At 45.3% G+C, this 11,394-nt stretch overlaps 1 protein-coding gene across 1 annotated transcript in view; it reads right to left on the bottom strand.

Moving 5' to 3' along the window:
* Positions 1-528: 528 nt before the first annotated feature.
* The window catches only part of LOC111958050 (methylcytosine dioxygenase TET3-like), an 89,460-nt gene continuing 78,594 nt past the window's right edge, over positions 529-11,394 (bottom strand). The window contains 5 exon segments of the mRNA XM_070436928.1: positions 529-5,494; positions 5,849-6,203; positions 6,440-6,577; positions 10,207-10,296; positions 10,488-10,638. Coding sequence (XP_070293029.1) covers positions 3,822-5,494; positions 5,849-6,203; positions 6,440-6,577; positions 10,207-10,296; positions 10,488-10,638 — 2,407 coding nt within the window. The 3' untranslated portion in view covers positions 529-3,821.

Genomic DNA, 11,394 nt, shown 5'->3' with positions numbered 1-11,394 from the left:
GGGAGGAGGGAGAGAGAGGAGAGAAAGACAAAGTATGAGATAAACATTTAAAATATGTGAAGTGTGTATAGGTAAGGAGTTAGTGAGTGTATAAGTATGTAAGTAAATAAGTCTATGGGGGAGAAACATGCAGGTTGATGTTTATTGTCATAAGTCTTGCCCTGGAGGCAGAATTGAGCGGTTTCTGCTAGATGGGCCAGCTGCAAAGTCAACATTTGCTATATCGTAGAAATGTTTGAAAACAAAAATTTGCTTTTTGGTCTTCAATTAAGGTAAGGGTTATTAGGCATTAGGGTTAGCAGTGTGTTTAAGGTTAGGGATAAGGTCAGGTTTAAAATCAGATTTTATGACTTTGTGGCTGTGCAAGCTAATGAACACCCTGCAGAGCTGCCTCCAGTACATGAGTAATCTCAATAAATGCCAACCTGTAAGAAACATAGGGAGGGAGTATGCTCTTGTTGTTTCAATATCTTAACATTCTCCCATCACCATAAAAATGTACAACATACCCAAAAGAGTCATGTATAATAGCTTCCAGCACATACACTGCACCAAGTTTTTAATTAAGATAACAGTCTGTTCACTTCAATATAATATGATTCTTCAATCCCCATACCAGTTAAAGCGAGAATAGAGTTCCTTTTCAAGTAGCTTATGTGGACGAAGGATTAATAAAAGTTGTGTATGAACTGTGTGATTGGTTCAATTCAACAGTTTTCTTCTTATTTTTTTATTACCTTGAACATGAATGGGAAATTCCCATTACATCAGCACCGGAGTAGTTCCCCATCATTGAAACTGCAATATTCAAAGAAATAGTTTATCTTATCATTCTAAGAGCTCAGAAAAATATCAGTGATATAATCATGTCCCCCCATTTTATTCCACAGTGAAGTTAGGGAGTAGCACCATAGCATTAGCCTCCCAAAATGTTTTGTACAAATCAAAAATGAATATGCAGTATATATGATCAGCACCCATTATTACATAGGTCATAAATATGACTGAATCATTCTAACTGTGTGTCGATCATGCATTGCCGTTATTAAAGGGGGAGTTTGTTCTAACGGTGGGAATAGAATAGCCATATTCCCCCAGTCCCTAAATTAGTCAAAGTCCTGTTGGTCATGTCTGTGACAATCTACAACAACCAATAAAAGATATTACAAACTAAACTACCAGTTATTATCTGGTGTCTTCCATTAATACACTGCACCTTCAGTCTGGTACTACAAGTGTTAAGTTGTCATAGTTTTCCATTACTGTTACATCTTTTACTACTGTTAAAATCACTATCATTGATAATACCACATTAAAAACAAGTTACGGTGGTGACAACCTCTCACCTCAGTCTAACACAATGGACAAGACAGATTGCTGGGGCTACACCTCACCTCTGTCACTAGAGTTCTCTCATACAAGCACTTCTGACAACTTTGATTCTGCAACTGTTTGATTCTTGTGTTAAAAAACAAGAAATACTTTGTTTCTCATTGATTCTCAGAGTGGAATGRTAGATATCATACTCTGGCTTATAAATGGCCTGATTACTGATTAGGTCAATCTTTTCTCATGAAGGAAGGGTGGCTGGTTGGTTGCTGTCAGAGGTATCGTGTAGTACAGTACTTATGAAATCAGGACAGCAGTATTGAGTATACATCTACAGACATAACAACACATTGGAAATCACTGAGTTGTTTTCTGTTACTAAGGGCTGTCTGGCAAACTGACTGGACTAAAAAGCCTGGAATCATTTATGATTTAGTCATTATCCCTCAACAGTTAAATAATCTTACCTAAATATTTTAAATATGTACCTTTTTTTTTATCTCTCGAGAAAAAAACAAAAAACGTTAAAAAAACGAAGCTTCAAGTTGTCAATAATCTGTTCTCTTTTTTCTCTCAATGAAATCAAGATTAAAAGTGCTTTTATAAAATATTTTCTTCTGTATGTACAATTTCTATTAGCTATAACAAAACAAAAAAACAATAACAACAATCATCATCATTATCATGTAATAAATAATAAAAAAGTGGATTAAAATGAGTTTGTAGAGCACACGGGGAATCTGTGGACTAATATTTATCATGTTCCTCTGACCTCAGTGGTGCCTGTGTGTGTGTGTGTTTGTAGCGTTTTGCAACCATGACCAGTGTCTCGGCAACGTTGAGGTATAGAGAGCTCTATCTCGACCACTTCATAAGCACCAAGATTTCTCATCTCAAAAGTGAGCCCCAAGCAGGCTCTGGCTCTGACACGCAAGCAATGCAGAGGCAGCCATGATTGGTGAATAAGGATTTACTGGCTCTGTCGTGACAGTGTGTGCATAGAGACAAACCTTGCTCTGCTTCAAAACAGCACCAGGCAGAAGCAGGACTCACTGACTGAGCCCTTTGTGTGTCAACATGTGTAGGGAAAGCACCAGTGTGTTTAGGAGTGCATTTCTGTCCACACACTATTCCCATCATTGTCTCTGGTTTCAGGATAAAGGGCTTGCGTGGCCCGTGCTGCCTGCGGTCATTGGAAGGACCAGACTTTGGCGGCCATGCTTCGGTGGTTTAAAGCAGTAAGGCATTGCTCTGTGCTGGCTTGATGACAAGAGCTTTGTGTGTGTGTGTGTGTGCCCATGTGTGCCCATGTGTGTTTGTADGTGAGAGTTGGTTTCTGTGTGTATCAGTGCACCATTTTACAGGGGTCACTGCTGCCCTCTTGTGCTTCAAATAGAAAGCGCTCACTAATCCCCACAGGAGCCATAGAACTGGAGGGATAGATCTCTCAACCAACACCTGAAGGAAGATGAGGACTTCTAGTGCCTGTTGTTCTCACTCTACATCTATGCTATAAGAGCACCCTTATATTCAGCATCTAGTGCCGTGAAGAAGAGATGAATGGAGAGACTGATATCATCCCTGTAAAAGGGATAAAGATCAATGAAGCACCACAGCAGTAGAGTGATGCGGATCGGGGGGTGAGAGTACAAATGGAGAGAGAAGAACCCTTCTCTTCACAGCAAGGCAGACAGGACAGGAGTTGGTTTAAAAAAGGCTTGACTTTGGGGACGTTACTAAAAACCTTCCACTATGTGGGATGGTTCAGAGAAGTTTCTGTGGGTTTCTCTTCACTCTTTTGGTCAAGATTAATGATTCAAATGTAAAACATGTGTATGTCATGCTTGTTGGAAAGACAGTCTTGAAGAGCCTTGCAGTGTTGAGAAAGGCCTTTCTCCAAGTACAGTTACAAACATTTCAAAAGCCCCCCCCAAAAAAGAAAAGGGCAGATTTACAGAAATATGGGAAAAAAGCAAGACAGACCCCTCGGTAAAAAAACACAACATAAACAAAATAATAATTAATAACATGAAAAAACAACCACATCAATAAACAAACAAATCAAATCAGCATCTTCATAATAATAATAATACCTGTAATAACAACATTGACAGTAACAATAACAATCGTAATAATATTGATAATAATAGTAATAATTAGAAGGATCATTAAAATTCTATGAAGAAGGAGAAGCAATGGAGTCCCTCCCGCAGAGGAGAGAGAAAGAGCACCACAGGCAGTGTGTCTGTCTGGTCCAGGGTCGGGCCCAAACTGCTGCCTGACATGAGGTAAAAAACAAACAAAACAAAAAGAGGAATCAAACCAGTAGTCCCCCTCCTTCCAGCCCAGAGCACCAGAGTGAGAAAACAGAGCAGGAGGAGGAGAAGGATYGAGAGAGACACAGGACTAAAGGAGGGGCTGAGATACTCATCRCTGTCCTGCTCAGCCCGCTCTCCCTCCACCAGCCTGTGTGTCCGTCTGTCTGTCCATCCTCACACAAAGTGGCTGTAGGGCCCTGTGAGGGTGGTAAAGGCATAAGGGGACACAGTGACCGTGGAGGTGGTGTGGTGGGTGGTGGCCAACCGCGTCACAATCCCCATCACTGGCCCCTCCATGGTCTGGCCAGGCCCCGGGCTGGCCCCTCCTGCCGTGGCCCCCAACTTGCGTTTCTTCCCAGGTTTGATGTCCTCGTAGGGCAGCCCCAGTAGTGCTGCCTCCTGCTGCCTCTCTCTAGCCCGCTCCGCCAGCATCTTCATCTTAGCCTCCCAGAGCCACTGGCCATGGCAGGGCTGGTTCATGTTCTTGTGCTGGTAGAACACCAGGGAGATGCGGGTGGGGTGAGAGCGGTCGGGCCTCTTGAGCGGCGTGGTGGCGTGCAGCTCACGCCGGGCACACTCGATCAGGATGGAACCGTGGGCGGGTGCCACCGCCACCCCTCCGATGCTGGGGTCCAGGAAGTTATGCTCGCTGTCCGACCACTGCTCTTCCTCGTCCAGGTCGCGACCTCTCTGGCTCTCGACGTCGCTCGGGGTCTCGGCCCGGTTAGGGTCCCAGCAGGCCTCTGGGGCTGGAGACTGTGTACCTGCCATGGATCCTCCGAAAGACTTCCAGGCCTTCTCCTGGAGACCTAGGGGGGTCGAGCCCTGACTCTCGCCCGCTTTGGAGCATATCTTGTCGGGGAAGCCTCTGGCGGGGCTAGGGCAGTACCCAGCAGGAACCATGCCCATGGGCCAAGCCTTAGGCTGAGGGCTGGGAGCAGGGCTGTCCCAGTGGCGGGGGGTGCCGGGGTGTGGGGAAGAAGAGGGTGACGGGGAGGGAACAGGGGAGGCCTTGGGGGTGTTGGGGCCAGGGTACGAGTTCCACTGCTGGGGGTATGGGGAGGGCTGTTGTGGGGGATGCTGATGCTGCGAGTATGGAGACTGGGAAGTCTGGTGAGGTCCCTGCTGGTGGACCTGCTGCTTGTCTGAAGTGAAGGGAGCCTCCGGGGGGCATGGTGGTTGGAGGTTGCCTTCCCAGCTGCCTGGTACCATACTCCCGTTGGGCTTGTGCCCGGGCCAGGGCCCTTCAGGCTGTGGGGTGGGGATGGGACTGTCGGGACAGCTCTGGGTATTGCCCCCCTCATACACTGGCACATCCATGGGCTCCTGCTTGATGACAGGGGTCCCTCTGTGGGAGGGCTCTGAGGAGACTGAGGAGGGACGTGATTGGTTATAGTCAGGCTGGTGGGGGTGTGGGTAAGCYTTGCATTGGTGTTGGTTGGCTGGGTCTCCATGCTGCTGCTCAGGGAGGCCTGGGCCTGAATAGGAGTGTGCCAGCCTGGCCTGGAGGCTCTGAACGTCTGGCTTCTTGTCCACAGGGCCGGGGGAAGCATTGTGCCCTGCGTGAAGCCAGGAGCTGTTGCGGCCCTCGTAAGTGAGCTCATGGGGGAAAAGTGGGTTAGGGTTGGGGGGATAGTTGTAGTAGCCGTAAGGCAGTGCTGAGGGTAGATTGGGGTGGTAGCCATTTACAGGGCCTGGTGGAGGTGGAAGTGCAGGGGGCTGGCCATTGGAAGGGGGGCCTCCAAGTGCGTAGTAGCCAGGGTTGGAGGGGTAGACGTGGTAGGGGTATTGGCACTGGTCCACTGGCTCCTTCTTTATGGTGGGCTTCACCTCCTGCTTAGTGATCACTGTGGGGGAGAGTAGGCAGAGGAGAGAGGGGTGATAAGACATGAGATAATCATTTGCCTCTGCACAAATCTGTGMTTTTTATGGTTCACTTGGTTGGAGTTTTGCTTAGAACACCAGTAGTGGGTTTTATTCCTGAATGGGCTGCATACTGTATGCTGACTAGCTATAAGTCTTAACCCCGAGGTCAGTTTGGATTAAATATACTCTATGACCATATTATTATCGTCATATCGTAAAGTTGGCTGGAGTTTTGTTTAAAACACCTGAGTTCTGGGTTTATTACTAGCATAAAGCTCACAACACTCATGAAGCCACTCTCCCATGTTTCTAGTAGAGTTCAGGGGTTATCTCGCCTTTATTGCCGTACTGTCTGACAGGGGAGCCAGCGTGCCGGACCTCCGTCTTGATCACCGTCTTATCCGGCGTCTCCGTGGGCAGCTGCTGCTTGGCCTTCTTCTTCTCCGAGGCGCGGTTCTTAGCGTCCAGGCGGCGCTGGCGGCAGGACTTGGCGGGCTCGGGCAGCTTGCGGACCTCACGGCGGAAGTTGCTAAGCACCTGAATGGCGCCAGTGCGCATCTTTTGCCGCTGGCCCTCCTCGCTGCCGAACTCGTCTGTGAGGGCGGCCTTGTAGAGGGGAAGTACGTGGAGCTGCTCGTCCTCTGGGATCTCCCCCACCTTACGGTTGTCCTCTTTAGTCAGAGTGCACACCTTGGGGAGGGGGGGGGGGTTAGTGTGGGACACTCACTGTCTGTACCATCCAAACAGTCTCTATACCACCACATGCCCCTGCCACACATACACACATTCAAACACACACAGCAGAGCATCCATTCGATGTCCACACAAAGAGAGGGAAAGAGTGAGAAAGAAGACAGACTGAAAGCTATTAAGACAGTGACAGAGAGAGTGACAGAAAGAGAGAGAGGTGGGGCTGTGTGTCGTACCACAGTGCAGCCGTTGTAGAGGTTGTGCTGGTCCTTGTGAGCGTGGGCACAGAAATCCATGCAGGCGGTGACACCAGAGAAGGGCCGGCCCTCCTTCAGACCCAACCTGCAGTCTGGAGCCGTCACCTCATTCTGACACTGAGGGACAGGAGAGGGGACACAGCAGGGTAAGCATGGGAATACTCTACAGACTATGTCTAACACTCATATCATCCTTGAGTTTCTATCGTGTACTTTTGGGGGGAAGTATACCAAGTAATTCTCCAGTAGAGTGTAAAACTACTGAGGGACACGGGGGGAAGAGGATGGACAGCATGTCAAAGGACACCATGTTACCAGACGTATTATCATTATGATTCTATCTGGGAGGGACACATGGGGGAAGAGGATTTGGTTCATGCTGTTTTCAAAAGAGACACCATTGTTACTACAGGACATACATTATGAGCACTGCGAGGGACACGGGGTGGATAAGAGTGCATGGTCATGCATGTCAATAGAACTTATCCAAATGTTACACATGACTATTACATTATGACACTGAGGGACAGGGGCGGGGGAGAGAGGTGCGTCCAGCACGGTCAAAGCACACCATGTTACACAGACTCTTATATCATTCTGAACAACTTTCTGGAGGCACGTCGGGGTGGAAGAGGATGCGTCAGGCATGTCATAAGGGGACACCATTGTTTACACAGACTATCATTATGACACTGAGGACACAGGGGAAGAGGATGGTCAGCATGTCAAAGAACACACTCTGTTACACAGACTATGATCATTTAATGACACTATGTGGGACACCATGGTAAGACGTGTGGTCAGCATGTCAAAACTACCAGTTGTTTACACAGATATACATTGAATGACCACTTAGGGACATCATGAAGAGGGTGAGTCAGCAGCATTGTCAAAGGACACCATGTTTACTTACAAGATCTATTATACATTATTGACAACTGAGTGAATACACATGCGAAGGATGGTCAGCTATGTTCAAAAGGACACCAATGTTACATCAGATCCTATACATTAATTGACACTTAGGGACAACAGGGGTGAGAGGATGGTCCAGCATGTCGAGATTAGGAGGACCCTTACTGTTATCTAATCAGACTATTTCATTATGATTCACTTGAGTGGATTCACGGGGTGAAAGAGTGATGGTGCTAAGCCATGTCAAGGACCAGCCTATGTTATTTACACTATACTTATACATTATGTAACACTCGAGGGAACGCACATGGTATGTGAGGATGGTCAGCATGTCATTATAGAATCTATATCATATTTTAAGTTTTTTTTTTTTTCAGATCTTATTTATACATTTATGACTTAGCTGAGTTTGGCACAGCTATGGAAGAGGGTTGGTCAGCAAGGTCTAGAACACAGTTACAGTTTCAGCTATTATTATCATTTGATGAGCACTTTTTTGAGGGGTACAACATGGAGTGTTTTAGAGGAAGGTCTAGCGTTATTGTCAAAGAATCTACCTAAGTTAGCATTCATGTCTTTCATTTTTTGACATCTGAGGGAGCAATTGCGTGGGGAAGAGGTGGTACTATTCTTGATGTCGAGAAGGACACCTATGTTACTACAGACGTATTACATTTTATGACACTTGTAGGTTGATAAATACAGGGGATTTGAGTGATTGGTGTCAGTCATGTCTAATATTGGACACCTTTTGTACATTTTTTCAGGGTACTATATTCATTATGTTGGCACATTCTGTGTAGTGGGACAGTCGATGGAATAGAGGATTGGTGTCAGGTTCAGTTGTCATTTATAACTTGCATGTTTACTATTTATTCTAGACCTATATCATTTTATTTACATTTTTGTCTTTTTGAGGTGACGACAGGGGGTAGAGGTATTTGGTTTTAGCTAATTTCTTATATTATGGACACCTGTATTGGTGTTACATCAGTACTTTATTGCATTATTGACCTTTTTTTGTGAGGTGATCCATGGTGATAGAGGATGTTTCCTGATTTTCATCAATAGTACATCCTTATGTGGGTTGACATTCTAGATGTTTATTTATCATTATGATTCTATCGTTGTATGGTTTAACATCATTGTGAATGAGGATGTGTCAGTCATGTCAAGAGTGACACCATTGTTTTACAACAGACTATACATTATTGTACACTTTGTTTAGGGAGCACGGGGGGATTAGAGGATGGTGCAGTCAAGATGGTCATTATTTAGGTGTACATCCATTGTGTTTTATCATTTTTTACAGACTTGATTAATTATGACTATCTGAGGGACATCGGTGGTTTGGATAGAGGATGGTCAGCATTGTTCAAATAGGAACACCCAATTGTTATCAGTCAGACTATTATGTACATTTATGGACATTGAAGTGGATCTACATGGAAGAGGATTTGGTCAGTCATGTCAATTGAAACTAGCAAGTGTTAATCCAGACTTGATATCATTTTATTTGACACTGGTAGGTGGACACATGGTTAAGGAGGGTGTTGTTTCATTTTATAGGTCCAAGAACACATTTAACACAGAACTATCATTATGACCTGAGGGACACGATGGAAGAAGGTTTTATGATTTGGTCAGCATATGTCAAAGAACATTATGTTTTACTATTTCAGACTTTCATTATTACTTACTTGTTTGAGGGAGCACGGGTGGTATAGAGGTGTGTTCATGCATGTCATATTAGATCACCATGTTTTCAGCATTGACTGATACATTGTTATGACAACTGTTTGTGAGGGACTTATCAGGTGGATAGAGTTGATGTGTGTCAGGCATTGTCAATATGGGACACTCTATGTTATCTATTCAGACTTATTATCAGTTTATGTTTTACGACTGAAGGACACTTATTGTGTTATAGGAGGATGTGTTCGTTTGTCATGTTGTCAAAAGCATTATTTAACAGGATTTCATGACTATACTTATGACACGTTTGAGGGAGCATCAGGGGAAGATTATTGGTTAGCATGTCCAAAGACACCGGGATGGTGTAATCACAGGATCTATGCCATTATGACACTTGAGTGATCCACTAGGTGGGAAGAGTTTGATGTCAGCAATGTCAATAATTGAAGCACCGATTTGGTGACAACAAGAGCTTTACTATTATGGACATCTGAGGGACACATGGAGAGAGGATGGTTTCAGGTCATTGTCGAAAGGATCAGTCCTATGTTAGCAATTCAGCTATGTACATTATGTATCACTGAGGACTATTTTCGGGGGGAAGGAGTTGATGGTGTCAGTGTCATGTCTAATTGAGGACACAATGTTATCACAGTAACTATGACTATTATGTAAACTGAGGTTACACGGGGGGGTAAGAGGATGGTAGCATGTCCAAAAGGATCACCCGGATGTTATTCATCAGAGCTATTATCATTATGACACTGGTGTAGGGAATCGACGGGTGGGAGAGGAATGGTCGTCATGTCAAGGACACCATGGTTTACAGTCAGACTATCATATGTACACTGAGGATCATTCGGGGGGTAATGAGGATGGTCCAGCATGTCAATGGACATTCCATGTGTTAATTTTCAGTACATACATTTATGAACACTCGATGGGACTCAGAGGGGAGGCGGATTGTCCTAGTATTCAAGAAGCAACCTGTTACTACACACAACATATCAAAAACTCATAGCATCCTGCAGCTTGTGTTGTTTACTATTGGAGGGATAGACTACTATTTAGAGGGCTCTGGCGCTATAACTTAACAGCTGCAGCTAGGTGAAGGTGGGTGTGAAGGCAGGTGTTACCTGGTTATTGTATGCCTGTGGGGCCAGCTGCTTGTACAGGGGAGCCAACTCAGTGGCCAGATCCTGGAAGTTATCCCTGAGTTGATCCTCCTGACATACACACACACACAACAGGTCAGCATAACCACATCAGTAACAGTTTTATCTTGGTGTGGTGCTGTCAATAATATAGCAGTGCTGTGAAGGTGGTATCAGAGTTGTGTGTTCCACGAGCCCGTTCTCCACAATTAAGGTGCCACCAACCTCCTGTGAGATAGACCATAGATCTCGTGGTCCCTTACCTCTTGGGGGTGGTCTCCTGCCAGTCTGAACTTGCGGGGTGTTTTGCTGCGGGCGTACTTGCAGCCGTTAAAGTACATGCTCCAGGAGCAGCCGAAGGAGAAGGACGCTCCACAACTGTCAGGGTCCTTGCCTTGGCACGCACACGTACGACTGCAGGCAGGCAGGCCAGGGGCGACAGAGAGCACGAACACAGTCATCAGACACTGACACAGTCCTCTTCATCATTCTGGAACAGATGCCTCAGTGCATATTGAATATCAGTAAAAAAAGGATAATGAAGTGATCTGCAGTCCAGAAGTAGAACTAGAATAACATATTAACTTATTATATTATTTCAATCTACAACAGCGATTATCATGAAGATGTTTCGGCTGAAAGCCTCCCTCAGTCTGCCATCTAAATGGCAACACACTGCACTGTATAGCCTCAAGTTTAATGCTAATTTAAAAGAAGAACATGAGCATATTCAGATAAGTGCTGTCACTTATTCAGATGAGCCATGGGTCTGTGCTGTCACTTATTCAGATGAGCCATGGGTCTGTGCTGTCACTTATTCAGATGAGCCATGGGTCTGTGCTGTCACTTAGACGAATAAGTTGACAAAGGACCAGACCCCATCGGCTCAATCAAATGAATTAAAGATGGCACAGACACCAAGACCCAGGGACTACATCTGAATAAGAAACAGCACAGACCCATAGGCTCATCTGAATAATGGACAAGAACACAGACAACCACATAGGATACATCTGAATAAAGGACAGCACAGACCCATGGCCTACAGCCTGAAAAGTGACAGCACCAGACAATGGTTCCATCTGAAAAAATAAAGTCGGACAGCATCAGACCCACTTGGACTTCATCCTGGAATAAAGTGATCAAGCCAGACCCATGGCTCATCTGAAC

This window comes from Salvelinus sp. IW2-2015, linkage group LG33 (genome assembly GCF_002910315.2).
Source record: "Salvelinus sp. IW2-2015 linkage group LG33, ASM291031v2, whole genome shotgun sequence".
NCBI classification, from domain to species: domain Eukaryota; kingdom Metazoa; phylum Chordata; class Actinopteri; order Salmoniformes; family Salmonidae; genus Salvelinus; species Salvelinus sp. IW2-2015.
Note: the sequence above shows the minus strand (reverse complement) of the source record. Positions and strands in the feature narration are given on the sequence as shown.